The sequence below is a fragment of the Colletotrichum paranaense genome (genome assembly GCF_030867605.1).
Source record: "Colletotrichum paranaense strain IMI 384185 chromosome Unknown Scaffold_5.1, whole genome shotgun sequence".
In the NCBI taxonomy this organism is placed as follows: Eukaryota; Fungi; Ascomycota; class Sordariomycetes; order Glomerellales; family Glomerellaceae; genus Colletotrichum; species Colletotrichum paranaense.
Genome location: NW_026848963.1, coordinates 330,654 through 357,610, shown reverse-complemented (window position 1 = coordinate 357,610; position 26,957 = coordinate 330,654). Strand labels below are relative to the sequence as shown.

General features: G+C 53.9%; 14 protein-coding genes across 14 annotated transcripts; 6 read left to right on the top strand and 8 right to left on the bottom strand.

Annotated features, from left to right (window-relative positions):
• Positions 1–193: 193 nt before the first annotated feature.
• Positions 194–1,931, bottom strand: CPAR01_06424 (uncharacterized protein; the record flags this gene model as incomplete). Its single annotated transcript, XM_060490696.1, has 6 exons — positions 194–506; positions 563–727; positions 780–1,057; positions 1,104–1,131; positions 1,196–1,573; positions 1,729–1,931. 6 exons carry the CDS (start codon positions 1,929–1,931, stop codon positions 194–196), a joined length of 1,365 nt encoding a protein of 454 aa, XP_060349570.1.
• Positions 1,932–2,621: 690 nt separating this feature from the next.
• On the top strand, positions 2,622–3,119 carry CPAR01_06423 (uncharacterized protein; the record flags this gene model as incomplete). The annotated part of the gene is made up of 1 exon (XM_060490695.1): positions 2,622–3,119. The coding sequence occupies one exon, from the start codon at positions 2,622–2,624 to the stop codon at positions 3,117–3,119; it is 498 nt and encodes a 165-aa protein (XP_060349569.1).
• A 504-nt stretch (positions 3,120–3,623) lies between these two features.
• CPAR01_06422 (uncharacterized protein) lies at positions 3,624–3,962 on the top strand (the record flags this gene model as incomplete). The annotated part of the gene is made up of 1 exon (XM_060490694.1): positions 3,624–3,962. The coding sequence occupies one exon, from the start codon at positions 3,624–3,626 to the stop codon at positions 3,960–3,962; it is 339 nt and encodes a 112-aa protein (XP_060349568.1).
• CPAR01_06421 (uncharacterized protein) lies at positions 3,633–3,983 on the bottom strand (the record flags this gene model as incomplete). The annotated part of the gene is made up of 1 exon (XM_060490693.1): positions 3,633–3,983. The coding sequence occupies one exon, from the start codon at positions 3,981–3,983 to the stop codon at positions 3,633–3,635; it is 351 nt and encodes a 116-aa protein (XP_060349567.1).
• Positions 3,984–5,250: 1,267 nt separating this feature from the next.
• Positions 5,251–5,604, top strand: CPAR01_06420 (uncharacterized protein; the record flags this gene model as incomplete). The annotated part of the gene is made up of 1 exon (XM_060490692.1): positions 5,251–5,604. The coding sequence occupies one exon, from the start codon at positions 5,251–5,253 to the stop codon at positions 5,602–5,604; it is 354 nt and encodes a 117-aa protein (XP_060349566.1).
• A 764-nt stretch (positions 5,605–6,368) lies between these two features.
• On the bottom strand, positions 6,369–7,686 carry CPAR01_06419 (branched-chain amino acid aminotransferase; the record flags this gene model as incomplete). The annotated part of the gene is made up of 2 exons (XM_060490691.1): positions 6,369–6,542; positions 6,598–7,686. The coding sequence occupies 2 exons, from the start codon at positions 7,684–7,686 to the stop codon at positions 6,369–6,371; spliced, it is 1,263 nt and encodes a 420-aa protein (XP_060349565.1).
• Positions 7,687–11,387: 3,701 nt separating this feature from the next.
• On the bottom strand, positions 11,388–12,922 carry CPAR01_06418 (cytidylyltransferase; the record flags this gene model as incomplete). The annotated part of the gene is made up of 4 exons (XM_060490690.1): positions 11,388–11,741; positions 11,821–12,604; positions 12,654–12,771; positions 12,823–12,922. 4 exons carry the CDS (start codon positions 12,920–12,922, stop codon positions 11,388–11,390), a joined length of 1,356 nt encoding a protein of 451 aa, XP_060349564.1.
• A 1,242-nt stretch (positions 12,923–14,164) lies between these two features.
• Positions 14,165–15,394, top strand: CPAR01_06417 (phosphoglycerate mutase; the record flags this gene model as incomplete). Its single annotated transcript, XM_060490689.1, has 3 exons — positions 14,165–14,317; positions 14,381–14,605; positions 14,669–15,394. 3 exons carry the CDS (start codon positions 14,165–14,167, stop codon positions 15,392–15,394), a joined length of 1,104 nt encoding a protein of 367 aa, XP_060349563.1.
• Positions 15,395–15,950: 556 nt separating this feature from the next.
• CPAR01_06416 (uncharacterized protein) lies at positions 15,951–16,265 on the bottom strand (the record flags this gene model as incomplete). The annotated part of the gene is made up of 1 exon (XM_060490688.1): positions 15,951–16,265. One exon carries the CDS (start codon positions 16,263–16,265, stop codon positions 15,951–15,953), a length of 315 nt encoding a protein of 104 aa, XP_060349562.1.
• A 1,887-nt stretch (positions 16,266–18,152) lies between these two features.
• CPAR01_06415 (uncharacterized protein) lies at positions 18,153–18,535 on the bottom strand (the record flags this gene model as incomplete). The annotated part of the gene is made up of 2 exons (XM_060490687.1): positions 18,153–18,333; positions 18,501–18,535. The coding sequence occupies 2 exons, from the start codon at positions 18,533–18,535 to the stop codon at positions 18,153–18,155; spliced, it is 216 nt and encodes a 71-aa protein (XP_060349561.1).
• A 587-nt stretch (positions 18,536–19,122) lies between these two features.
• On the top strand, positions 19,123–20,567 carry CPAR01_06414 (uncharacterized protein; the record flags this gene model as incomplete). The annotated part of the gene is made up of 2 exons (XM_060490686.1): positions 19,123–19,751; positions 19,823–20,567. The coding sequence occupies 2 exons, from the start codon at positions 19,123–19,125 to the stop codon at positions 20,565–20,567; spliced, it is 1,374 nt and encodes a 457-aa protein (XP_060349560.1).
• A 1,546-nt stretch (positions 20,568–22,113) lies between these two features.
• CPAR01_06413 (WD domain-containing protein) lies at positions 22,114–23,318 on the top strand (the record flags this gene model as incomplete). The annotated part of the gene is made up of 3 exons (XM_060490685.1): positions 22,114–22,380; positions 22,445–22,896; positions 22,961–23,318. The coding sequence occupies 3 exons, from the start codon at positions 22,114–22,116 to the stop codon at positions 23,316–23,318; spliced, it is 1,077 nt and encodes a 358-aa protein (XP_060349559.1).
• Positions 23,319–23,933: 615 nt separating this feature from the next.
• Positions 23,934–24,702, bottom strand: CPAR01_06412 (uncharacterized protein; the record flags this gene model as incomplete). The annotated part of the gene is made up of 2 exons (XM_060490684.1): positions 23,934–24,428; positions 24,532–24,702. 2 exons carry the CDS (start codon positions 24,700–24,702, stop codon positions 23,934–23,936), a joined length of 666 nt encoding a protein of 221 aa, XP_060349558.1.
• A 336-nt stretch (positions 24,703–25,038) lies between these two features.
• Positions 25,039–25,491, bottom strand: CPAR01_06411 (uncharacterized protein; the record flags this gene model as incomplete). The annotated part of the gene is made up of 2 exons (XM_060490683.1): positions 25,039–25,326; positions 25,408–25,491. The coding sequence occupies 2 exons, from the start codon at positions 25,489–25,491 to the stop codon at positions 25,039–25,041; spliced, it is 372 nt and encodes a 123-aa protein (XP_060349557.1).
• Positions 25,492–26,957: the final 1,466 nt, after the last annotated feature.

Below are 26,957 nucleotides of genomic sequence, written 5' to 3'. Positions count from 1 at the left end.
AACTGCTAGGTACCCACGCACCGATGTCAGCCGATTCGGCTAGATGTCTTGAGTAACGGTGAGGAAGAAAAATGCTGAAGAAACCAGGTGCAGTTGTTTCAGTGACAGTTGTTTCGTTGCATTACCTCGCTTTTACGCCATTCTAGCTCACAAAACCTGTAACGATAGGGACGGTTTGAATGATAATAGTCATTCAGGCCTGCGGCGTGTATGCTTCTGCCTCTTTCAATGCCTCCAAAAAGCGTTTCAGACCTTCTTGCAAAGCATCTTTGCCGACTGTGAACGTTAGCCGAAACCACCCATATTCCTCCGCCACATACACGTGACCTGGTGCAACCAAAACTCCATGCTTCATGCAGATATCGGCGATTTGTACCTCGCGCTGTTTGCAGGTCTTTTCCAAAGTGGATTCAATGTCCGAGGAGTCAAGCATGAGTTGATGCTGCGGGTCCTTTGGCGACGTGATCATATGTCTAAGGTCTACCCAAATAAAGAGTCCAGCATTTCTTCACACAGAATGATTAGTCTAGTGATTCCGAAGTATCTCAACTGCCACACTTACGTGTCGAAGTACCGAATATCATGCTCGCGCAAAAATGAGGTTGTGATACGGTGGTTGACGACCATGCGCTCTGCTTTCTCCGCCGTAAACGCAGCGAGCCAGGATTTGTTTTCCATCATAGCAGCCCACACATCCTGGATGAGGTGCGGTGACCACGAGAAGATACTTTTATCTTACTTAGATGATTCATCCAGTCAGGTCTGGCGGGCATGCATACCTGATACTAGATAGCGCTCCCATAACCCCCTCGTTCCTGGTACATACAAGTCCAAGACGTAAGCCATTGGCGCAGAAGTCCTTGCTAGCGCCGTAGAGGATATGGTGGCGAGTTGAGTCGAGAATTCCGCTAAAATCAAGAGAGAGTGTTGATAGGAAAGGGACAGCGTCGCGAATGGCCGGATTTGGAAATGTTGACTTGGCATAGATCTCATCAGAGATGAAGTGTAGGTCGTTCTTGCCACATGCCCGGGCAAAGACTTTCAAAGTCTCGGGTGGCTATTGCAATTAGTGCCTGAGAGAGTTTGGACTGAGGAGAACAAACGTAGCATCTTCCTAGAGGGTTGTGGGGGCTACGGGTTGGTGAGTATTTTCTCGTCCTCCTGCACTCAGAGGAATTTAGGATAGACAACTGACTTGGAAATTATTAAAGCCTTGACTTTGATACCGTTGATTTTGGCTCTGTCAAGCGCCTTAGCTATGGCTTTCCTGTTGACTTCAGGGTCGAACAAATCGTCAAGGGTCGTGTATCCTTCAACTCCAGTGTAGGAAACACCAATCACCTGAACGTTACTACGGTTCAAGGCGTCGACTATAAATCCGTTATACAATGGCTGTGGAATCAATATAGCATCTCCTTCATCGCAGAAAGTCCAAGCCAGTGCATCAATAGCACTAGCCAGGCCTGGGGTGATGAGAATGTTGTCAATACCAAGAGATCTTCGGGGCTTGAATTCGTCTGTTAGGAAGTTCGCGGCTGCAAGGCGTAGGCGGTGCGATCCTCGTGGTCCAGTGCTGTAAGTCAAGTGATTCACTGGAAGAACGGTGACCTATACGTTTCGATCTCAGAGATGAATCATCCTGGCAAGGTTCAGGTTTTACCTCTTGTTTAATGAAATCCGCGATCTCATTGTGCATCAGACTATTCTCGGCTAGGCGGAGGATGACACTAAGTAGTGTAAGTCTTGACGAAAGGAATGTGATGCATGGCTACTTGCGTCCCATTGGGGTTTTCTGGACTCCACGGGTTGCCCATGGACTTCTCTCGGGGGCCCCAAACATCGCGTAAAAGCAATCCTTCAGCGCCGCGAGCAGAGATGTGATAATCTGCCGCCGTTGTCGCTATTCTGTCAGAGTCTTCGATTGAAATCATGATACGTGGGTTGTTAAACTAGCATTCATTAGTATGCAATTGCAAGACTGTCTTACTCGTTTGAAACTATCAAGCCATATTGTATCCCAGGGCCTAGAAGGGGTCCTGTACCGTGTCACTTACGTTGAGTTGTCTCTAAGATGGAGGGCTGAGACCTGAAATTGACCAAGTCTCAAACGTACTGATCGTTCGATAGGACTGAAACCGCTGATACACAAGTGGTTCCGCTTTATATACCTTGTGATCGAATTGGCCGGCGGCTGCCGAGGCGTAACAAGCCACCATAGTCAAGCCGGCGGCCCATTCAGCAAACAGATTGGAGACCGACGAACCAGCAAAAAAAAGACGCCTCCCGCCGGCACATGAGCGATTTCCACGTCATGCTTATCAATCCATCCATGCAAAGTATACATTCAGGCGCCATGAGTCTTCATGTCATTAGAGGGGTAAGTCCAAGGGAGGATGACAAAGCAAGGAAGAGGAGCAGTTGAAAGATGGAAAACGAGCAAACCCTAAAGGCAATCCAATTTGTATCGTTCACAAGTTTGTCGGCTGAATATTATCGTGAGATCTAGCGTTATATAACTACACTGCCCCTACACGGAAGTCAAGATCACATTAAACACCCTCAATATTCAATTTGTTCCCTGCCAATCTTGCTGCGAATCTCACAACAGACCACCACGCACCATGCTCACAAGGGAGACGGCTGTTATGCTTGCCAAGTATAACAACTGGGCCGACCAAGTACTTTTCGCAGCGATTCAAAAACAGCTGCCGTCTGGGGCGGTCTATCAGCCGCGCACAACTCTTTTCAAGTCCATGATGGGCACACTCAACCACAATCATCAGGTCGACCTGATCTGGCGTGCACATCTACTCGAAGAGGACCACGGCTTCTCGACCCGCCGTGATCTGTTATACCCGAAATTTGAGGAGTTGGTCGAAAAGCAGTTTGAGGTCAACCAGTGGTACATCGACTGGGCGACCAGGCAAGATGAGGAAAGCTTCAGCAAGCGATCCAAGTTCAATTACGTCAACGGCACACCTGCAGAGATGACTTTGGGTGGCATGTTTCTTCATGTCATCAACCACAAGACCTACCATCGAGGTTGGGTTAGTGAGATGTTCTTCGAGCACAACACGAATCCGCCCGAGACCGATCTCTGTGTTTACTTGTGCCAATAATGGCATGGATCTGGACTCTGGGTTACTATGTCCTGGGCACGTCAGCGGGCCGGGAATGCTCCCACCCAAAATCTGGACAATGCAGGGAATGAACGGCTCGTTAAGCACGGCAATGTCAGTATGAATTTGACGGTAGAATAGAAAGTGAAATTGATGACAGTCAACCCAGACCACGTTAGATGAAGGGGAAAGCTGCCGTTGTGCTCAGTCGAATTGGGGCTTTTACACGATGACTGCACGTGTTAACAGTTAGGAATTCAGGATTAGTCCATTGTATATGTTCGTATTTGGCAATCTATATCAGCAACTGCCGGTCGCACCTAAGTGGACGCCGGACAAGTATGCACCGGAAGACCCGCTCTGATCGGCTGGTATCGAAGCTAGGTGGTACCACCTCCCGAATAGAAAAACTTTCTAGGTAGTCACAACTCACAACACCGTTTCGGCCCCTATAAAATCGCTGCAGCTAGTTTTAAACGAGCAAAATAGCAATCCTGTGTGACAATGGCCGTCTTACCATCCCCACATGTTCTGAATACCCGAACAAAAGTCATCCGGCACCCTACACTGCGGCGCCCCCGCCCCCGGCGCCGAGAAGCACTTGTGGCCTCCGCTCTCGAGCTGGATACACACGTGGCCCACGGGCGTGGCGTTGGGGAACGTCTGCCGCAGGAAGCAGTCCGGCTGAAGTTTGACCTGCGTGCCTTTATCGCGCGAGAACCACTGCCAGGATTCGCATGTCCCCGAGAACCTGAAGCCGGTGATGGCGTCGCCTGTGGGACCGTTCTCGACACAATTTTGGGCTTGGGCGAGGCTGGCGACGGCTATAAGGGTGGTGGCTGAGAGGTTTGATGGGGGACGCATCTACGAGGTGGCATGTGAGTGATGGATTTGAAGTGGCTGAAGGCTAAAGACTTACTATGAGAGAAGACCAATCTGTGATTTAATAACGATTGTGGTTTCTTGCCGTGTATGTTCTGAGAAAAGGTTGATCATGAAGGAGAAGGGTGGCAGGAATTTGGAAGGGATTGAAAAGAGTGACTATTCCGTGGTGATTGGAGCTGGGGGATGGACAATGGCTTGCAGAAATGAGAACTTCGAGTCTTGATAAATATTCTCCCAAAATATTCCGTTCCGAACTGATTCAGTCTCTTGAAAGCCTCTATACGTGTAAGAACTGACCACAATAATTCTGTAAAGTGCTGATCATTAATAGACACATAGAGTTATAGACTTCCAAGAATTCACTCAACCTGATGGAAATGAGCATCATGGTTGTTCCAACTAGTAGAAATAGAAGTACTTGTTTAGAGTTGTCTTGGCTCAATCAAAAGCGATGATGATCTTTCCTCCGTCGTGAGTCGTAAACAACGAATGACGTGAGAAAGTGTGAAGTACTTTAACTACACGCTTGGCATGAGCTTAGTCAAACTGCTGGTCTTCCGGCATCCCCTGTCAAACCTCTCGGTTCTCGGAGTCATGGGATGAACACTGACACAAGCGATATGTGCCTCAATCCGAGTGCTTGGAAACTACAAGCCCGAGCAAAGTCTAAAGTCTGATACATAAATTCTGCTTTTTCATTTGCATTCTTCTGCCCGATGTTGTTTAGCCCCCGCGACTTCAAATTGGTAGAATGGATTGATGGTGTTTATCCGTAAGTTGATCTTCGTATATGATATGCGCCCGTCTGAACTCGCCGGCGGTCTTGGCAAAGCCCGGATGCTCCGAATGTGTCTAACTGCCCAAGAGTCGCTGCTCAAAGACAACTTTCGGCGAGTTGTGATTGTTCAACTCAACCTTTAGCTTCTACATTTGCATTATGAGGCGAGTCAGCTTGAACAGTTGGTACTATATTCAAAGTATAGTTGATTGAGGTCATTCGAGACAATGAAGATCAGTTCGTGGGAGAAGGCAAGATGATTATAAGTATCTGTTTTCGAAATCCTCCTTGCTCGCTCCTCATCCTCAGCTCCTTGCTTGGACTACCTCAAGGGCCTTGCTTGAAGTCACTCGTTTAAGGATCAACTCCAGCCATTCTGTACTTACAAAACAACACGCGTCACTCATTATATAAGCGACCCAGTCACGCCGTGTCACTCACTCCTTCGAAGACAAAAAGCAACCAACAATGAAGAGTCAACACATCGCCCTACCAGGCCTCCAAGCCGCAGCTCTCGCCTTCCTCGGCGCCCGCAGCGTTTCAGCAGCAGCAGGAAAAGTCTTTTGCGCCGACGCCAACAACAAGGTCGTCGCCGACACTAAGTGCGCCGTCGGTCAGGCGCCAGCCCCAAACACCTTCTTCATGTTCAACAGCGAAGCGGAACACCCCGTCGGGAGCACCATCGACGAGAGCAAGGTGGACTTGTACGATGCCGCCGACATGATTGAGCGCCAGAACGCGCGGTTCCCGCCGGATTACGAGATGGAGACGGAAGGGTTTGGGAAGAGGCAGGAGTGTGGTGGTGGGAGCAGGGGAGGTTGAAAGTTGGGGGGGAAAGAAAAGGGAGATGGGTTTGATGGAAGATACAGCTGTGTTTTCCAACTTTGGAAGGAACCCTGGATATGTTTTGGATTTATCTACTCTCTTGAGCGAGAATCAGAGCGGCTGTTGGATGTTAATGGATATGTATCTTGCAGAAAGTAAGGCACCGAAGTGGACCCAAGCAACAGACTTACAAACAGCTCTGTGGGCTCTAACTACGCGGCTGATGAAGAGAGAAAGTATGCTAGACGTCAATCGTTATGGTGCAGTCGTCAAAGGAACTTATCGCCCTGAAGAAAGTGAATTTGCTGAGCTAGTAAAAGGCGGCTCGCTCATCAAGACTATGCCTCATCATCATGCACATTGTTCAGCCACTACTGGCGCAATACATTGGGAGAGTGAAAACTTGTATGCGAGCTCAGATTGAGTCTTGCCCAAGTACTATCAGTTGACTCCTCAAAACGAGTATTCTTCACTTCCTCAGCAAGCAAACGCGAGACTGTCTCCAATGATCATATTAATCCTGTGAATTTTGATGCTACGGTAGTTCTCTAAGTTTACCAAACCATGCACCACTTCTTCTGGTACTTGTTAACCCAACAATGCAAACGCCGAATTTTGGTGTGCAAAATGCCATACAACGCCCCAGCCATGATTGAATCTCATAACCCGAGCCCCAGTCGTTCTCAGACCAGGGCTAATGCCGTTTCCTCAACCGTATCTCTCGTCTCTTTTCTTCCTCTTGTTCGTCTGAGCAGATCCGTCTACTGCTCCTCCTGGACGACGACGCCCCACTCGTGCTGCTCGCCACCGTACATGATGTCCTTCATCCACTTCTTGATCTGGAGGGTGTACTCGCCACCGACACCTTCGCCGCCCATGCCCATGTTGGCATCCTTGCCACGGTGGTGGATCAGGGAGATGGGGCAGATGAAGAACTGAGATGGCATTAGCAAGTCGTCTGGGCGAGAGGAAGCAATGATCAAAACTTACAGCAGTACCGGCGGCAAAGGACTCGACGATGCGACCCTCCTCGTGAGCCTGGATGACCTCATCGATGGTGTATCTGCGCTCAACAATGTCGACGCTGTCGCCGAGGCGCTCGCGGGCGAGCTGGAGAACGCTGCGTCTCGTGACACCGTCGAGTATCAATCTGTCGTCGAGAGGCGCGGTAATGATCTCCGTCCTGCCGGTCTCCTTGTTCTTCCACACAACAAAGAAGTTGCTGGCACCGGCCTCGGTGCAGTACTGCTCCTGTCCGTACAGCCAGAGAATCTGGCCGAACCCACGGCTGCGGGCCTCGACAGTAGCCAGCAGAGAAGGGCCGTAGTTGGCACCGACCTTGGCGTAGCCGAATCCACCTACCCAGGCGCGAACCATATCCTCGGGACTCGTGTGGAGCTTCATGCCGCCGACGGGAGAGTCCATGACAGGCATATAGGTGCAGATGATGTAGAGCATGGCCTCGGAAGGTGCCTGAACGCCGAGCTGGGGCTGGGTTCCGATCATAGTAGGGCGGAGGTAGAGGAAGGATCCGGGACGCTCGCGAGGCAGCCACTTGGGGCCGTCGACGGCCATGAGGGCGATGATGAGCTTCTCGAGTTCGGCGGGAGGGAAGGACGGCAGGGCGATGCGGGTGGAGGACATGAGCATGCGCTCGCAGTTGCGGTCAGGGCGGAACAGGCGAAGCTTGCCGTCAAAGCCGCGGAAGACCTTGAGACCCTCGAAGCATTCGGTGGCGTAGTGCAGGACGGAGGCAGTCGGCATGAGGGAGATGGGGCCGTAGGGCTTCAGCTCCGGGGTGGACCAGCCAGTGCCGACCTTCCAGGTGGCAGCGACCATGTGGTCGGTGGCGATGGTCTCGGAGCCAGCGTTGGCGGAGGCAGGATCGGGGACGGCACGCGGGTTCTGGGTACGGTTGTAAATGAGCTTGGAGGCGTCGAGCTCCTGGTAGGCGGGCTTGGTGCCGTTGGAAGCCTTGCCATTGGGAATGGCCTCGAGCTTATGCTCGATGGCGGACGATGTCAGATCGATGTCCTGGTTGCCATGGTGCAGACCGGGAGAGATGGTGCCGGGAGCCATTGTGGTTGTTGAGCTTAGTCTGATGTTTGTGTGAGAGACCGATGTAGTGGATATATGAAGAATCTCGGAGTTGGCGGGGTCGAGGGGTCGATTTGCCGTTACTTGAACCAAGTAACAGATAGTAGCACTGGCTAGAGAAAAGACACAAGCAATATGTGTCTATGTAAGAGGAAAGACACAGGGAGGAAAAGATTCGGCTTAAGATGGAGAAGGAAGAGAACAAAGCCACGGGGTCAAGTTGTAGGAGTGACGGCAAGAGCTTAAGTAGGACGGGTTTGTCACAGTTTGGCTTGGCTCAAGGTTCTAGTGACAGATGGAGCAGGTGACTCAAGGGCCAATGCAGAGGGGCAGCGGGTCCGGTCTTGGAAAGGGCGTTTTCAGATAACAGGGAACATCATGGAGAATTTGACCTGTGCAGTGCATGGAGCATGGATGTGGATGGGGTGGGAAGGGTAAGGGGAGGATGATACCTCGCAGAGTACCTTAAGGTGTGTGATGTAAGGCAAGGTGGTACGAATGCCTACATACACACGGAAAGAAAAGAGGAACAAGCAAACCCGTCCGTCTGAAGTGGTTGCTGGGTACGGATACTCCGTGTCGTTGGTTCCATGGGTGGTTGCCAGAGGGCACGAAGTAAACCAGATGCGTGCAAGAAAAGAGACCAGCAGACGCCAACGGTTCAGAAATTGATCCATGCCCTAGTCAAGTCATGGATCGATCATGGATGGATGGTGGACCACGGGAAGATGGTGGACTGGAACTTTCAAGCCAAGGCGGCCGGTATGCTGCATGGCTTTTTGTCGTTGGTATGCCGTCGCTTGCCCGGGGGATCCACATGCGGAAAGGTCGCCAGATGGAGGCAGCGCCGTAAGCCCCTTGAGATTTCCCTTCCGCCATTGTCTTATTATTCTGTAGGTACCACACCGAGTAGAGGACAGTAATTCTGGACTCTGTAGAGCGTTGTGCCGATGTTCAACGTCGAGGGATGGCAATGCCGAGCCCGCGTACTTTTTTTTTTTCTATCGATGGAGTGGAGCCGGGCCGGGACCCACCAGCGCGTGAGCAATTGTGAAGCGTCGGTGGCAGCGGTTTGAACTTTGGGGGATCCGGGATGGGATGGGACTGTTTCTCTCACATCTCATCTCATCTCTCGCCCTTTCCAACTTTTGCCAGTGCGTCGGGCGATGATCGAATCGAAGCCCGTCCTTTGATCGAGGAAGGATTGTCTTGCTGCTCGAGTCCCCACACGGACATGCCGTTCTTCAGAGATAAGCCAGTTACCAGACTACCAATCCGAGTCTGAGGATGGCCAAGAAGAAGGGAAAAAAAGACCTGAAAGAAAATTCGGATCCCACAGTTATCCGCTAGAGCCGGGGCCATCCCACCTCGAGATGGCTACAGATAATACTGCCGTGACTGCGCAGCGTCTGAAGACCAGCAAAGATGCGACTTGTTGCAAGGGACATGATCGAAAAAAATTCTGTGACGAAACAAGAGGTCAAGCCGCGGTCGCCCATTCGTCGGAGCATGGTTTGTTAGTCAATGGCGCGTCAGGTACATGCTGTCGTACACCGCAACGCAATACAGCAAGCAGCAGCGGCAGTAGCAGCGCCGGTCCAAAGTGTAGCAGGGAACTGCCTGACGGGAGGGAATGCTGTACGAGAAGGCGATGCACCTCCAGTTTGTCCCACCACAAGCCGTCGGCCGGGCACGGCTCCAGTCGGTCGACGTCCTTGCGCCCCATTGCGGCTTTGGTGCGCGCGGTCCGAAGCCGAACGGTGCTGCACTCCAATTGTCGTAGTGTATGTACTGTGGTGTGCATGGCTTCAGCATCGGACTTGGAGTTCGGCTAGTGTAGATGTTGTTTCGATGTCTCATTCGACCTCGCTCGAACGCAACAAACGATGACTCCGAACACATTGGCGACCCGATCAGCATCGTTCCGGGTGCAGCGAGTATGTTGTCATATTCAGGGGATGAACATGGGCGAGGTCCGACATCGCAATGATCAAGCGCGCCCTACTTGTCCAGTCCGCCCTTTTTGCCCTTTGGGTTGACAACTATTGACATGGCCCGACAGGGTTTTGATGCGGCCGATCGAGTCAATTGAGGTCATCCCCGGTGATGATGGCGTTGTCTTTTCGGGAGGATGAGTCGTAAGTGCACATTTGGCCTCGGGACCTCGCGATTCGCGAATATGACGGAAAGGAGAGTGCGGAATTCACATCGTCAAGTTCGTCGCCAAGATGTCAAGGGTTCAACTGTTGTTGTTGAGAGGCGTGCAGCTGAAAGATACATGCATTGAGGTACCTCATTTACTTGCCGTGGAGGAAGGCGAGGTCAACCAAAGAGCGGAATTGGAAGCAAGTGTAATCGCTATCTGGTCCTTCCTTGTCAGTTGTCCCTTCCATTCTCGGTTTCCCATGTTACCCCTCCCGCGGATAGCCGAGTGTAGGCGATGACGTGGGGAATCAAGTCCGAGTAACCGCAATGGAAGGCACGCCGCACAGTTGACCACTGCTTTCCTTCTCTTTCAGTCCCAATGGTCAGGTAGGTAGCAACCCCCCGTGCTCCCCGCCTCGTGCTTTCCCCCTCCATCGTTCAAATCTCTTCAACAGATCCCAACCCGAATTTCCTTCTCGAACATTGGATCGTATCGGTTGGGTTGGCGGAGGCGAGATCCCTCAAGGTGCCGAGTGTAACCATTGAGGCAGGTGTACCTAGCGTCTCCTGGCACTGTACATCTTCTCACACACGATGCACCACCAATGCGAACCTCCTGCATGCATACTTCTGGGTTGGTTGCCGGAGGCCCGGATCGTCTTCCACGGTTTCCTTCACACACACACTCTCCATCTTCTCCCCGGTCAGCACGGAGAGACAATGGGAAATATCTTACCTACATATGACGAGATGGATGCCCAGATCTGGCAGCTGCTTATCCCCAACCGATTTTTAATCCAATAAAAACATCAAAGTACCTCGCCTTACCTTTACGAACCTCAACTTGCCCGGCCTGCTCTCGAACAAGTGCGGAAGCAACAACACAAACAGCCCAAACGTCTCAGCCCTGCAACACAACCTGGACGGACCTTCTGGGGTTGAACCAACAAGACGGGCGCAGACGCCCGGTTCACTGACCTCTGGTCACTTGACCTGCAAATCGCGGGGTACCTTGCCTACGCTCTTCTTAGGTACGTGGCTTGGCACCGGCCATGTCTCGTTTCTTCCCCTTAGATCGCGGCGCCAATCTTTTGGTTCGCACTTGTCTGCGCAGTGTGTGTCTGACTACCTACCTACCTATCACGCTATATCATTCACAGAGAGGCGGTCTGGAAAGAATGTAAAAGACGCCGTTCATCCTTGTGAGACACACTTTCACGCACACCCAGACTCACCCACATATGCCCAACCGAGACATCCCAAGCAATGACACGCGGAAACTAGCAGACGCGTCGTGGTAAGTATACTAAAGTAACATTTCACTGTCTGTGGTTTCCAGTACTCTCTCCAGGTATCATTCGGTAGTTCCCTTTCTTCAGCTCGTGACCTGTTGAAGGCCAATCCATTCTGCCCTTCAACCTAATGAATGCTACTACTCGAGGTATCCAAATGTAAACATGCTACCGCCTCATAATGATGCTCCTCCTATAGACCCATGATACACACACACACACACACACACACACACACACACAATCTCACTGCCGCGCCCTATCCGCCTCCCGCGCCGCCTGCTCCTCCTCGAGAATCTCCCTGCCGCGCGCCGCAGACTCCCCCTCGGCCTTGATGCCCTTCTTGCGCTGCCGCTCCTCGTACATGTCGCGGCTCCTCATGATGCGCTGCACAATCGTCCCCGCGTTGACACTCGCAAATTCGTGCTCGCCCACCGCCCGCATGATGCCCATCTCCTTGGGCGCCGTGTACGGGTCGTACGTCAGCGGCATAAAGGCCGTCGGGCCGTGGTACACGGCGTCCGGCGTGCCCCACGGCAGAGACGTGAGGTAGGCCTTTGTCGGGGAGAATGGAGCGCCGAAGACGACGGCGTTGACGTACTGCAATACTAGTCGTTAGCACATCGCTACTTGAACAGTCATGCTCGAAGCCGTCCATCATGGCTGTTGAAGGACCTACCCTGCACTGCAACACGCAGAGACCGCGCTCGTAAATGTTCATGATGGGATAGTTGATGCCCTTCCAGTGGTTAATCTCCTCGTCAGAATGAATACCCGCCACGACGTACGCAGGCGGATAATCGCCGCCCTTGCTGACGCGCTCGTTGACGGCCTGCTCCGAATACCACCCTTCCCCGCGCGCCAGCTCCTCCTCGGCCTCGACAACCCGGCGGAGGAACTCAATGTGCCCGCTGGAAAACAAATCGAAACCGCCATCGACGTAGACGACGCGTTGACCGATCTGCGGCCCCTTTCCCGGCAAGAACCGCGAAAACACACCCTTCTCCTCGACCGTGGCCTCAGCCTTTGCTTCCCCCGACGCAGCCCAGAACCACACCTCGACGCCGGGATTCTTCCCCGTCTCGTCGGTAGCGTACAGCTTCATCCGCTCCGTCAGGGCCTCGGCCTCGGCCTTGATCTCGTCCCGGGAGGCGGCACCCTGGCCCTGACCCTCATCGCCGGACAAGAGATTCTCCAGGGATTTGATAAAATGCGTCTTTGTGCAGAGGAGCATGCGGCCGACGAGGTCGGTGGTGGAGATGCTGGGCGTGCGCTTGACGACCTTGAAGCGGCCAGCCTCCTTGACGAAGCGGTAGCAGTCGTAGCCGTCAGCGTCCGAGGTGATGTCGTCGCCGTGGACGACGTACTTGCAGCCGTAGTGGCTGATCCAGTCGAGCTGCGTCACGTAGGGGGCCTGACCGATGGATTTTGTGACCCAGCGGCAAGCGTCGACGGCGGCCAGACTTTTGTGAATGTTAGTAAAGTGCTGTGAAGCAGAGTAGAGAGATGTACCGCTCTTGGAGGGTCATGACTGTTGGGCCCTTGTTCTCGAGAATGGACTCATCAGAGTGGACGCCGATGTAGAGCTCGCTGCCTAATTGGCGGGCTTGCACGATGGCTCCAGCATGGCCTGTGATGATCAGTCTTTGAAGCTGTGAAGTATGCGTGACAGTAGACTTACCGTGGTGGAAAAAGTCGAAGCAGCCATCGATCCAGATGCGCTCCTCCAGAATCTCAGGGGCTGGCTCGCCGGGTGGGTATTCAGGGTCGGAGTTGACCATGATGGTTTGATGATGTGGGAGTTGGAGGGGACCCAATGTATCGCTGATTCTCCAGGATCTCAGGGACCTTAAGACTGCTAGGTAATGAATGCACAAAAAAGTCTTGTGATAATGACCTGCTGGTGTTGCGTCAACAAAGTTTCACCGACTGGGCGAATTTCACATGAGGTTTGATTGAGCCTTGAAGGACGGCATGTCAATGGCTCAGGTCGCGATGTCCCGCTCCCGTAGCGGCGCCGTGTGATTGGCGAGGTTCCAGCGCCACTGCGATAGCCGAGACCCACCAGAGCTTTCCAGCGGCCGGACCGGCCACGCCACGGCGCTCACGGGGCCTTTTTCTGGTGAATCAGGTCCCAGGTCCACTGTAAGGTCCCCGCCAGCCCTCGAGGTTCACATGTTTGGCTGTCGTGTTGCCCGCTGTCATTCATCCCGTCCCAACGGTTCTTCCCCTGTCCCCATCTACGTACCTACCTTACTGCACGTAGTAGCACCAACAAAAACATCAGATGGACGGATTGGCACGTGTTTCTGACAAACGTTTGTATAAACGCTTCTGCCGCAGCGTCTGATAACTTAACTTATTGTCGTGAAGCCTCCCTTTATTCAATGAATTCCTGCCCATCTCTACCCAGAACCATCTTCTAGGCGCCTTGATCATGCAACGATGCGCAAAAAATGTGCCCTAGAAGCTATGGTTAGGGAGGGCAGGATGTCCACCCAGACCTGACAATTCTCACTGATGACTCTGGCTGGTCCAGCCATCTACCAATACTGGCAAGATGCCATAGATGAGCCTCAATCAACTATTTGTTGTCTCCATCGAAGTAAACGAAATTAGCCAGGAATAACAACAAAAACGTGGTTGGGTCTCATCCGCTGCCAGGAACCCAGGCCATTACAGGCGCCCACGTGCAATAAGTGATGCATCCATTGGTCACCGCCAGGGATTACCATCTTTCACCACCCGCAACTTTCCAGTCCCCCGGATGCCAGTTTTCTTCGGACGACATCTCGAATCTGAGTCTGGCGAGTCACCGGTACTCCATCTAGGCAATCTGCCCCGGCATGGCGCATCAATGGTCCATGAAGAAATGACTGGGGTCTTGGAGCGGGGATCGTCGGTCTTCTCCATCTCGGTGCTATTTATCCAGAGCTCTCTCCCTCCCCGCATGCGACGCCGCGATGTAGCTCTCTCCAGCTCCAGCCCTCTTGCTCATTCTCTCGACAAGCACCTCCGCCATGATGAAGGGTCTCGTGCTGTCTTCCGTCCTCGCTCTCGCACCTCTCGCCCTCGCCGCCTGGCCAGAGGCCGAGGGAAAGGACATCAAGTACACGTCTGTTCCTGGGTACTTTTTGCAGGACGACAACAGCACTGATCCGACCGGCTTCGACTATGTACGTTTTGCCTGCCTTGGGAAACATTCCGATGCGAACCTGTTACTAACGAACCTGCCATAGGCCGCGGTCAACTTTGGTCTCATCAACCGGACGTACCCAACAGACAAGCACTTCGACCCCGAGGGCGTCAAGACCCAATGGCAGCGTTTCGACCACTGGGTCCAGTACCTGAACTCTGGCTGCCGCAAGAGCGACAGCGTTCAGTACAAGCTGCTCTTCATGGGCCGCCATGGTGAGGGCTGGCACAACGCCGCCGAGTCATTCTACGGCACTCCCGCCTGGAACGTGAGAACATGCCGCCCAGCACCACCGGAAACCAAGGGGCTACCGCAGCTAACGTGACCACAGTGCTACTGGGCCGAACAAGACGGCAACGCCACCGCACGCTGGGCCGATCCCCTCCTGACCCCGGCTGGCGCAAACGAAGCTCTCAAGGCAAACGCCTACTTCAAGGACCGCTACGCGACCCAGAAGATGCCCTACTTCGAGTCCTACTACACCAGCCCCCTGATCCGCTGTGGCTACACCGCCAATATCACCTTTGGCGACATCCCCATCCCCGCGGACGAGCACCCCTTCATCCCCGTCGTCAAGGAAGGCTTCCGCGAGGGCATGACGGTGCACACCTGCAACTGGCGCTCCAACAAGACCTACATCGCCTCGACCTTCCCGTCTTTCGAATTCGAGCCGGGGTTCGCGGAATACGACCCCCTCTGGCGCCGCAACGAGAGCGAGACGAGCGACGCACAGGACGCGCGGTCGAAAGCCGTGCTGGACGACGTCTTCCGCACCGACGACAAGACGTGGTTGAGCATCACCAGCCACTCGGGCGAGATCACCAAGCTCCTGAAGGCGCTGAATCACCGCGCTTTCCGGCTGTCGACGGGCCAGATTATTCCCGTGTTTGTGAAAGCCGAGGTCGTGGCGCCGGTGCCGGTGCCGACATTTGCGGCGCATGAGCCGTATTCCACGTGTACGAGCCCGCCTGTGACGAGTATTGCTGGACAGGGGTGTGTTTGCGCGACGACGGCTTCGTCGGGGCTGGTCCCGGCGGCTACGCTTATGGCGGCGTGAGGATTCCACGGAAAGGTTTCTTCGCGTGGTAGCTTGTGAAACATAGAACGCGGTAGTCGTAATGTAATGACGATTCTGAATAACAGAGACCGGGACGAGTTCGTTCGATTGCGCCTCGAAGGAGCCGCCACCAGGTTTCCCATCTGAAGCGGGCTTGTGATAGCGTAGAACCATATTCGAAGCAGCCACCAGCTTTTGGCTCATCCAAAGCGGATGAACTCCCCGTTGAAGTTTGCGGGAGCGCATGGTGCGGGAGAGCGGCTGATCGACGTTGAGCTCATCTTTTCCTTTCCGTCTCATCTAACCCGGCTGCGGGTCCAAATCTGTATCAGTGTGTGATCAGTGCTCCCTAGCGTGGCCCTCTCGGATTGTGACATTGATCTTTCTTTCTTGAACGAAGAAGATGGCGTTTTCTTCTGACTACCTAGCTAAGGTAGCCATTCGGATAACAAGCCCAATCGTGTGGGTGAAATGGTGCGGGTGGTGGGATTCAAGGGTGGTATGGTCCTTGGCCGGGAGTCCGTTCACCACGTGGGACTCGAGCTTCTGGAATGTTTCAGGGTCTACGCGGGGAGACCAAGCTGCCTAGGTATGGGACTGAGACTGATAGGAAGGCCCAGAGGCTTCCGGGAGGAGAAGGAGGAGGAGGAGAAGGATCAAGGGAGGGCATGTGCTGCGTTGTGTGTGTGCCGTGCTCTTGTTGTCGAGTCTGCGCTTTGGGCGCTGCGCGGTGGTAGACTCCGATATTTAGAAGCAACGGCTCGGTGTCTGTGGGCGCTCGGGAGCAGATGATCTGCTTGACCCCGGGGAGGATTGGCCAATCGTCAACATTGCCTTGCTTGATATCTATCGCAAGGTAATTGGTATGCATTGCGGATGATGGATGTTGTTGTTGTTCCCGCTGCTCACGGGTGTTACAGATAATGGATAGGTGGGCAAGAGGGGTTGAAGAGAGAGGGGGAGAAGTTTCACGATGGAATCAGACTTATTTAGTACCTCGGTGAAGAAGCGCCGGGAAATGGAGCAGAACCACCTGGATAGGAAAGCTTCCATGCATTCGTGGTTAGCACGGCTGAGGAATAATTCGGTAAGCTGGCCCCTAGAACATTTCCCGTGCAGCCATGGCCTTTTCCCGAAGCCATTTCGGTGTCGAATATCTGTGTCGAGTATCTGTGTCGAGTATCTGCGTCGCAAAGATGAATGTGGCTTGCAGATACCTTTGCTCCGGTGTGCAACTCGGACGTGATGATGAGGTACCAAGTTTAGCTGCGAGTTGCTGTTTGACGGATGTCTGTGAGAGGCGCATTCTCCATACGTTTATGTTCCTTTTACGAAGCTACATCTCGAAGTATGGCAGTGAGCAAGCGCAAACGAAATGGCATTTGCATCTTCCAATGCCTTTCCTTTCTAAGATGTTCGGAATACTGCTTGGGGAAACACCGTGCAGGCAAACATGAGATAACCCGGCAGAAGATCACCTGTGTACCTATCTACAGACCACGAACGGTGATCAGCATACAGTAACAATCACAGGGATAAACGCAGCTTGGACACGGAGCTGATGTGTTAAGAAATTGTTAGTAGATAACTGATTAGTTCCTAGAGGGTGGTAGGACCTTCCATCCTCCAGATTTCTATAGTAGCACCAGCTATTTGTGTCGTCTTATCATGTTTGGGATTATTTTCTGCCCGAGTTAATTCCAGACACAACTTTTTTTTTTTTATTCACTCTCGTCATTATTTTTGTTGGAATTCGGGTACTCTTTTAGCCTTTTTCAAAACCTCCGAACCCCGCCAAAACAGGTCTCAGAAAGTACCCGACCGCCAAGTTCTCCAGTCCCAAGCACCAACAATACTACCTACCTTACCTACTTCAGGTGTTTAGGGGGTGCCCCGAGATCGTCGGCTACACAAAGAAAGGAACCACAGCTGCGAACGGACGGTGCAGACATTTTCCGCGGATAATCGCTATTTCAAGTTCGCATACGTCAGGTGGATTGTTTGTTTCTGTCTGTACCTTACGAATAGCTCTGTGCTACATGAACCATCCCCTCACCTAACCCACACCGGCAAGGAGACTGCGGATAGTCCCTACATATTCTCTGGGAGGGGTTGTAGAGAATAGAACAAACAAAAAACGCACGACATCCATTTCTCTGGACATCTTTTTCCCTTGCTCACTACCCCGTACTACGTCCTCACAGTTTTTGGGACTTTGCCTGGACGATCCAACACCCCCGTCCGTCTCCGAACATCATCCTGGACATAGTTGACATCCACTTTCTCACTCCGAAGCAGCAACAAAACAAAAACAAATACAACAAACCCATAATAAAATCAATACGTCCCGGATAAACCTGACGATCCTCTCTTTCTGTCCATCCCACCTATCTGTATCACCCACCGTCACGAACCCCCGTCCTACATCAAGCACGCCGAAGGCTGGAGCAACAGCAACTCAAATTCCCCCCCCTCTCCAAAGAACGAAACCCGCCCGCGACGCAACGTCTTTTACACTTTTGAACCAAAGCAACTCCAAGCTCCGCGTTTCTCCAGTCTTGATTAAACTCCAACCTGCAGGCTGACGACTAGCCCCAATCTGTCCGAATCGCATTCTGCGTCAAGTGCCGCAACCCAGGGGCCTTGAGCTAATCTTAACCTGCGGTTCCTACAGGCTGCGTGTGCCATTCGTCTAGGTATCCTACCTAGTACCTATCGGAAGGGGATTGAGATCAACCTTCAGTCCAGTGAACCGGTCCTATTTCCGCCTTGCAGCAGCGCCATCAGCAGCACCAGCACCAGCACCAGCACCAGCACCAGCACACCACATCTGCTTAGCAGCAAACCCGTGGGCCGTGGCAAAGGGGGGAAAAGTGGCCTCGTGGCCTACGATCGACCAACCGGAGACTTGAGACTGGGCAGACGAAAGCCGTAAGCTGCTGCAAAAGCAAGTCAGAGTGTCAAGCAAGGGGGGGCAATTGAGCAAGTTCGCGCATCGGGTCCAACCAGGATTCAAGCGAGCAGCACGACGCAACCACCAACCACGCAAACCAAGCACATACGCACCCAAGTACACACACAAACCAACTCAACTTTGTATTCGTACCTTACCTTAGGCAAGGGGGGTAGCAGCAACTCCATTGTATCCATCCTTGGCTTGCAGACTTCATTCAGCAAAGTACCGTACCTTACCTTACTTGCGCAAGGTACCCGCGAGGGAGAGAGAGAGAGAGAGAGCAAGACAAAGCAAACAATTCATTCAGCTGCACCACTCGACGCACCAACGCAGATACGCACACACTCCATATCCCTCACCGGCATCTAGCACTCTATTCATAACTCACCCACGCAAATCGCAACCGCAACGCAACGCAGCAGTCGCAGCCGCACGCCTCGGGATCCAATACCACCTCGAACCTGGCCTGACCACGCGCGAAACCACCCTCGCCGATCGATTCGGCCCCTCGTCCGCCCTCCTTCGCCGGAATCCTGAACCTGGTCCCTGACACCCCTTCCCCTTCCACGCCCTCCCACTCCGTACTGCGTACCCAACTACGGGAAACTCTTCCACCTCCCTGGCGCGAACCACACCGTCATCCCCCGTCATCCCGCCCGCTCTCCGTTCCCGTCCCCGTCCAGCCCATCCTCTCACACCTCTCTCCCACTCCCACTACCACTCCTAGGCGGCCCAGGCTCAGCCTCCAGGCCACCCCCTCCAACTCAAAGACATGCAGCGATCCGGACCACCTCCCACGACAGCCAATGCGCCATTCTTCTCCTCCTCCTTCTTCTCCTCTTCTTCCTCAAAATCCCGTCCCGGCACCTCCTCTGGCGAACCACCGGAAAAGTCCCAGTCCCAACCACCACCGCAACCGTCCCCCTTCTTCCCGCCGCCCCTCCAACCGCAGTCCTCCGGCCCCAACGTCCTCCTCAAGGATCGCAAGAACTCCTTTGGCCGCAAGACCTCCTTCAGCTCGCCCAACAAGTCCTCCTCCCTATCCTCCTCCTCCTCCAAGCGCCGCGCCAACAGCTCCAGCTCCGGCGGAGGAGGCAATGTCGTAGTCACCGACCGCAACGTTCCGCCCGCACTCCCCGACTTCGCCCTCGCCGCCGCCGCAAAGATCACCCGCGACGCAGACAACATCCAGAGCCCCGCCTCCGCCGACAGCTTCTCCAGGATGCTGAGCCGTACCCAGACCGGCTCGACGAGCCTGGCGCCCAGCGACCGCCTACAACCCCCGCCCACGTCCGCGACACATCCCAACATGTGGCAGTCGAGCGAGTCTGTCGTGTTGCACATGCAGATGCAGGAGATTGCGAACAAGAGGATATCAACGTTGGACTATCTACGGAAAGCGTATGCTACCCTTCTCTCACTCTCATCCTCTCTCTGCTTGGAATACTCGCGTGCTAACTATGATTCAACAGACACGAAGGCCGAGTATACTGGTTCAACACAATCCTCTTCGACAAGCCCGACCTCGCCCGCATGCCCTCCTTTGAATCGCGCAAACTCGCCCGCCGCGCAACAAACTACCTCCTCCTCGGCCTCTCCCTCCCCACAATCGTCGACCTCTACGCAAACACCCCCATCGAGTTCCTCCGCAGCCTCAACAACCTCCTCCAAGAATTCGAATCCTTCCAACAACTCCACAGCGAAGGCGGCACCTCCACCTCCTCCCTCTCCCGCGCCCGCCTCCCCTCCATGTTCCGCCGCCAGGGCGGCAAATCACGGCGCAGCACCAGCGGCGCTAACGACATCGGATACCCCCTCGACTCGGACTCGGCGAGCGGCGGAAGCTACGGCGGAATCGGGGGCTCGTCGAGCGCGAGCGCGAGCGTTATGTCCTTTGCGTCGAGCGATAACGACCTGTTGCCGGGGGAGGTGTACACGCACCTGCTCACGCCGTCGCTACCGTTCGAGCCGGATTTCTACGAGACGTTTGCGACGCTCTGCGAGGTGCTGATTGACGTCTACACAAAGGTGCTGAGCCTGGTGCCCACGCCGCGGGAGACGACGGCGCCCGTGGCGGAGCTTTTTGCAAAAGCGGATGCCAAAGTGCGCAAGATCATCGTGCAGGGCGTCGTCAAGGAGTTTGAGGACAGCAGCAGGTCGCACATCAAGACGGAGGTGGCCAATATCGGCAAGGTTGTGCTTGGTGGGCTTATGTGATGGAGAATGCCGTACGGGATATATGGGACCCATGTCCGGAATGATTTGCACTGTTTTTGTCTACGGAGTTCTTTCTTTTGGCGCACCCCTTTTACGAATGGATGGTTCATGTTTGAAACGTGGAAGAGATTTTCGGCGCAGGGCACGTTCTGACGAGGCTTTTCAGATATACCATGTTCATGTTTGTTTCTATTCTTCTTTATATATATATACCTCTATGACATGAGCCACAGGGAGACAACATCTCTCGGACTTTTCAGTCCTTTGACAATTGAATGATACTTAAAAAGAAAGAAAAAAATGTTCCAAGTGTTCATCAGATACCATAACGCATGTTTTGTCGCTCACATTGGCGGACCCTAAGGCCTCTCACCGTCAGTGCTTGACTCTATAGGTAATCATCATCGAACTTGAACTGTGTCCCAACATCCCCCGTTGAATCCAGGGCATCATAGACGGGTGAGACTTCCCAAGAAGTCCAGAGTGTAGGTGTCTAGCCCCTTTGCGGACCAACAAGGAAAGATTGAAGACGAAACCCTCAAGAAACAAAATCCAAAAGGTTTGGATTGAACCCCCCTCGCACCAAGAATAAGCCCCATCGAGTAACACGCCCCAACCTCAGTACAGAGGTCGTGGACGGGCAATCGCATACCTATCGATCTCGACGAAAGACCCTCCGACATACCCTTGAATTCGCCCGGCAAGCAAGACCCTACCAACGGCCACCCCGTCGTCGAAAGCTCCTCTAACCCATGATCCCCAACTCGCAACTCCCCAGGCGCGGACTCATATCTTCATCCAAAGGGTCCCGGAAAGCGAAAGCAGGGTCTCGAAAGAGCAGAGAAGACCAACAATGTAGCGACGGGACAGGGTTGTGAAAGAGCTCATTGTGTCCGGGCGCAGGTCTTGGAGGTCAGCCGCTGTGCTTCTATGGCGGCGCGTTTCCGCGGCGTTTTGGCTTCCCCTGTAACAGGGAAGTAACGTGTGTCCGGGGACTTTCTCCCAAAGCTTTCGCATTTGAGACTCCCGTGAAGGAAATCTCCGTTTGTGAGCTTCGATGGCGATTTGTCGGACGAGGGGGGTTGAAGAGAAGAAGAAGAAGGGAAGAGAGTAGACGCGAAGCTTGCAGTCTTTTTTATAAAGAAAAAAAAAAAGTTTCGGAGCTGTAAGGTGGGGCTCGTTTTGTGGCTGTTGTGCTGTGGAGACCTCTCTCTCTGCCTGCCTTTGAACGGAGGTGTGGCTCAAGCGCAGGGACGTCAGGCACCCAGCCTTGTGGCTTTTTCAGCCAATGGAAGGTGGCCATCACTTTTCGCATCGCGACTGCCTTCGTGCCTGGTCTGTGGAATTTGGACGGGAAGCTTCACTTGGAGACGATTCCCAACAGCTACTTGAAGCTTCCAGCCGCCCGCCTCTACTGCCAACGATCCTCTTCAGCAGACACACTGATCGACAGGACAACGCGTATTTCGAAATTTCAAGACACCATTCTTACCGCCCACGCAGAAACACCACAGCTACGTAGCTCGATCGACAACACACCGACAACATGTCCGGCCTCTTTGGCGCCGCATCGGCGGCCTCGTCGAGCAACACGGTCGGCGATCTCAAGCAGGACGTCGCTCTCAACAACCCACCCGAAGACAGCATTTCCGATCTCGCCTTCTCTCCCGCTCAGAACCAGACCAGCGACTTCCTGGCAGTCTCCAGTTGGGACAAGAAAGTCAGGATATACGAGATTGCCCCCAACGGGCAGAGCGAAGGGCGGCACGCCTACGAACACGATGGCCCAGTCTTGGGCTGCGACTGGTCCAAGGTATGATATCTCCGTTTCTTACGTCCATACGTAACGAGTCTCTGGCTAACTTTCTTCCAACAAGGACGGCACAAAAGTTCTCTCTGGCGGCGCTGACAAGGCCGTCAAGCTCTGCGACCTGGGCTCCCAGCAGACGATCAAGATTGGCGAGCACGACCAGCCCGTCAAGTCGGTCCGCTTCTTCGAGTCGTCCGGTACTCCGATGGCCGTGTCGGGCTCCTGGGACAAGACGGTCAAGTACTGGGACATGCGCTCGCCCACACCTGCGGCGTCGCTGGCCTGCCAGGAACGCGTATACACGATCGACGTGCGAAACGATCTCCTCGTCATAGGAACCGCCGACCGGTACATCAACGTGGTGGACCTCAAGAACCCGACAAAGTTTTACAAGACCCTGCAGAGTCCTCTCAAGTGGCAGACGAGGGTCGTCAGCTGTTTCGCGGACGCTGCTGGCTTTGCCATTGGTAGTATCGAGGGACGTTGCGCGATTCAGTATGTCGAGGACAAGGATGCTACGTAAGTTTTGATTGCTGTGAATACGCGAACGAATTGCGGCAGGCGGCTAACACTGCACAAACAGATCCAACTTCTCCTTCAAGTGCCACCGAGACCCTCCCGCCAACAACGTCACCAACGTCTACGCTGTCAATGACATCTCCTTCCACCCCGTTCACGGCACCTTCAGCACGGCCGGCTCTGACGGCACCTTCCACTTCTGGGACAAGGATGCCAAGCACCGTCTCAAGGGCTACCCCCAGGTCGGCGGCAGCATCACGGCCACTACCTTCAACAAGACCGGATCCATCTTCGCGTATGGTATCAGTTACGACTGGGCTAAGGGCTTCCAGCACAACACGCAGGCGTACCCCACCAAGGTCATGTTGCACCCGGTTCAGGCGGATGAGTGCAAGCCTCGCCCGACCATGAAGAAGCGGTAAATGTAGAAAGGTGTCTAGTGGTTGGACGAGTTAGATTCATACCTGGGTGAGTCGGTGGACGGTGTGCGTCAGGCAATTGAGCACAGGACGTAGGGGGCAGACGACAAGTAGATGTTATTGCGCCAGGATGGACACCTGTGTAATGTACGAGGAGGGTCGATGAATTCGGGGTTTTCAGTCACCGAGGTGCAAGCAAATGTTAAGGATCGCGAAACATATCCGCGAAAAGGAGTGTACGGTACCGGACGATACCAAATTGGCAATCAAAAGTTTTCAAGAATCAATTGTCACCGTGCCTTTGCATGTAGTTGATGAGGCTTGAAGTTTGGGCTGGATCTGCTCAAGCAAGATCCAAATGTGAGCCATTGAATTTTTGAAATGCTACTCGTACCCGATTGTGAATGTCAAGTTGGTGTTCCTACCAACTGAATCGCAATTAAAACCATGTAAACCAACGATAAATGAAAAAAAGAATTGTCTCGACTGCTATCCAAAGCAAGTCCACATACTAACATGACGTTGAAGTAATATCATCCGCTTTGCTGTTTAGTCTCACATCATGACAATCATCCCAACCCTTCCGTCGGAGCACACAGCATTTCTAAATTTCTTCTCTTAGAAAGCAGGCTTCTGCGACGACCCAACAACGTTATCAACAAGTCCCTTCCACAAATCTCTCAAACCGGGCTGGTGCGCCTCCGTCTCGGCGGCGGCCTCGCTGTCGTGAGCCCACTTCAGCTCCACGCCGTCCACGCCGAAGCCCTCGACCTCCGTCAACGCGGCGGCGGTGGTGACGTTTTCCGGGTGCGCGGCGATGATTGAGATCTCGGGCTTGGAGAGCGGGAGGGCGTCCGCGGCGGAGGCGGGGGTCTGCTCGTAGAGGGATTGGTGTTTCGTGGTGAAGGAGTCTGGGAGGAGGGGCATGCGCATGCCCGCGAATTCGTTTCTGGGGACGGGGTCGTAGGAGATGGGGAGGATCGTGAAGTCCATTCCGCCGGCGTTGGTAGAGGATGATGCGCCGGAGGAGAAGGTTTGCATCTGGCGGACGGAGGGGGAGGTCCGGGTTGGCTGGGGGGTTGGGCGGTGGGTTGTGCTCAGGGTGCGGGCGGACTGTGGTGTTGTGTTAGTTGGAGTTTCTTGTTTCAATAGTAGAGCTTCTTGGTGAGAGACTGCGGGGAGTGAGGGGAAGGGAGGGGGAGAGAGTGTGACATACATCGTGCTCGCGGGTGCTCCGGTTCTGGAGCAGCTCTGCGTATTTCGGCATGAGGACGGCGCCGTGGTTGACGTTGTAGTGAGACTCGAGGAGGCCGCTGGATCGGCTGGCCGTGGCGGCGGAGTTGATGGAGCGGGTGAGCTTTGCGACGGGGGCGGTGATGCGCGACATGTTGGCGGTTTTGGGGGGTTGGGGGGTTTGAAGAAATTCCGATGTGTTGGTTGATGTTTTGGGGGTTCAAGTGCCGACCAGGCTTGTAGTTCTGATAGCTTGTTGGAAGAGGTTGGTGACGATGTCTTAAGACTCAGATGTGAGGTGAGAGTGAGAGGTTGCTTCAGGCTTGCTGAGTGCGAGTGGCAGAGTAGATGCGTGTGTACGGACGGACGGCAGATGTAGTAGAGTTGATGAATGGTTGGATGGATGGGAATCAAGAGAAGATGGAGGGGGAGTTGCACGGCAGATATACAAACGCACGGAAGGAGGGAAGGGCGGGTGAGAGATCAGAGATCAGAGACAACGAGACAGAGCTTCACTCACACACACACACACACACACACACACGCGCACTATCTTACCACACGAGCATTCACACACACACGTACACCTCCATACACACAGGGCGTAGATACACACCCTCTCTTGTCTGACGACCCCCGGAACTTGAACTGGAACACTGGGAACTGGAACGGGGACTTGGCCAGGGTGGGCCAGCGAATACGTTTGGACAGGTTTGGATTGGAGAGAGGGTAGGGGCATGGATGGGATGAGATGCGACGGAGTGAGCGGTGGGATGAGATTGAGACAGAGACAGAGATAGAAGGGGAGGGGGAGGGCGGTCCCAGGTCTGGTCTGGGTTCGGGGATGGGATGGGATGAGAACGGCGGTTGCGGTTGTGCTGGTGGAAGTGGTGAGTGAGAGTGTGGTATGGTGGCAGACTAAGGTAAACGGTAAGAGTTGCATCCTATCTGAACCTACCTTACGAGGGAATGAGAAAAGAAAGGTACTTGCGTTGCTAAGAAACGTGGAATCAGGGTCAAAGTACAGGTCGCGCCCGTTGTCCGTGTAAGAGGTACGAAGGAGGTGGATGTACCCGGAGGTCCGGTGAACGGCGGAGGACAGCCTGCATGGCATGGCATGGCCTTTGGCCTTTGGCGGAGGGTGAGAGCCGGGTGCCGGGAGTGGGTGAGATACCCTTGCCAGCAGGCACTTGGTATCCGTTTCCGCATACTTTCTAGGCTTGACTTTCCATTAGTATGGCTAATGAGTATAGCGCTATCGATCGGTAGAGCTTAGTTGAGCCTGTAAGCTGCCAATGTTGTGCTAAGAGTATACTGCCGAGAGAGTGAGAGTAAGTTGAGTGAGTGAGATGGCCTCCCTGGTAATTGTTGAGGAGGGATCCAATCAGATCAGCAGGGGCCCCAGGGAGAACAAGTCATGGTTATTTTGGTTGGTTGAGTGGGGGAGAGAGACGCACCTCAATGTATGTGTCGGCATTCTGCCCCATGGGTGGGAACGCTATTGTGCCACCACGCATGCACATAAGGCGAGTCTTGTTTAGTCTGTTCCCCGCGGATGCAGTTGGTCTCGTCCTTCTAGTTCCAGAGGAGCCGACGAACTCTACAGTGAGTTACGAGTCGCGAGGCAAGATCACGTAGACTATGAAGTTACATGGGCAAGTCCATCGTCAGACTGGCTGTACGTAGCTTGGTGGGTATTGCGGATGAGCATCCGTAGTGGCGACACTATTTTCCAACTATTATACAACAGAAATCCAAGCAGGAGTCGGGGAGCACTCAGCAGTCCGGGCACCAGACCGCCCCGATCTGCGCGGGGCGCCGCGTGAGCTGACGACGGGAGGGGAATGGCGCGGGTATGGCATGTATTTCCAGCCAACCTACCCCAACTCCCCTCAAAGCTCTCAGGGATTTTGTAAAATGCTGTTGCTGTTACCGTCACCGCTCCTGGATCTGGGATCTACTGGCGCTGAACCCAGGGTTCTGCATTGTGGTGGTGGTGGTGGTGTGAGGACTGATACTTACCTTTCAGTGACCTCCCGCGGAGTCGGACACAGATTCTAACCGTGCCAATCGTGCCAATCTAGTTCCGTTCTGTGGAGAATGGAACGGCTGCCGTTTGCAGATTCACTGTGACAGTGGGCCCAGTACTCTATATCTAAACTTGGCAGGAAACGAGGCGCTGGAGACAAGAGAGACATATCCATCGATGCGCAAGGACGAGAGAGAGCAAGGATAGGGCACGTGTATGCGATGACCACGTTCAGGCAAAGAAGACTCTACCCGTGGAGCCTGGACTGGGTTCGGTGGTTCACTTGGTTTCTTCGAGGTGGTCGGGTACTGCGATGAAGCAGCTTCGTGACCCTGCCAAGGCGGGCACCGGCCGGGAGGTAAGCAGTAAGGTAGGAGCAG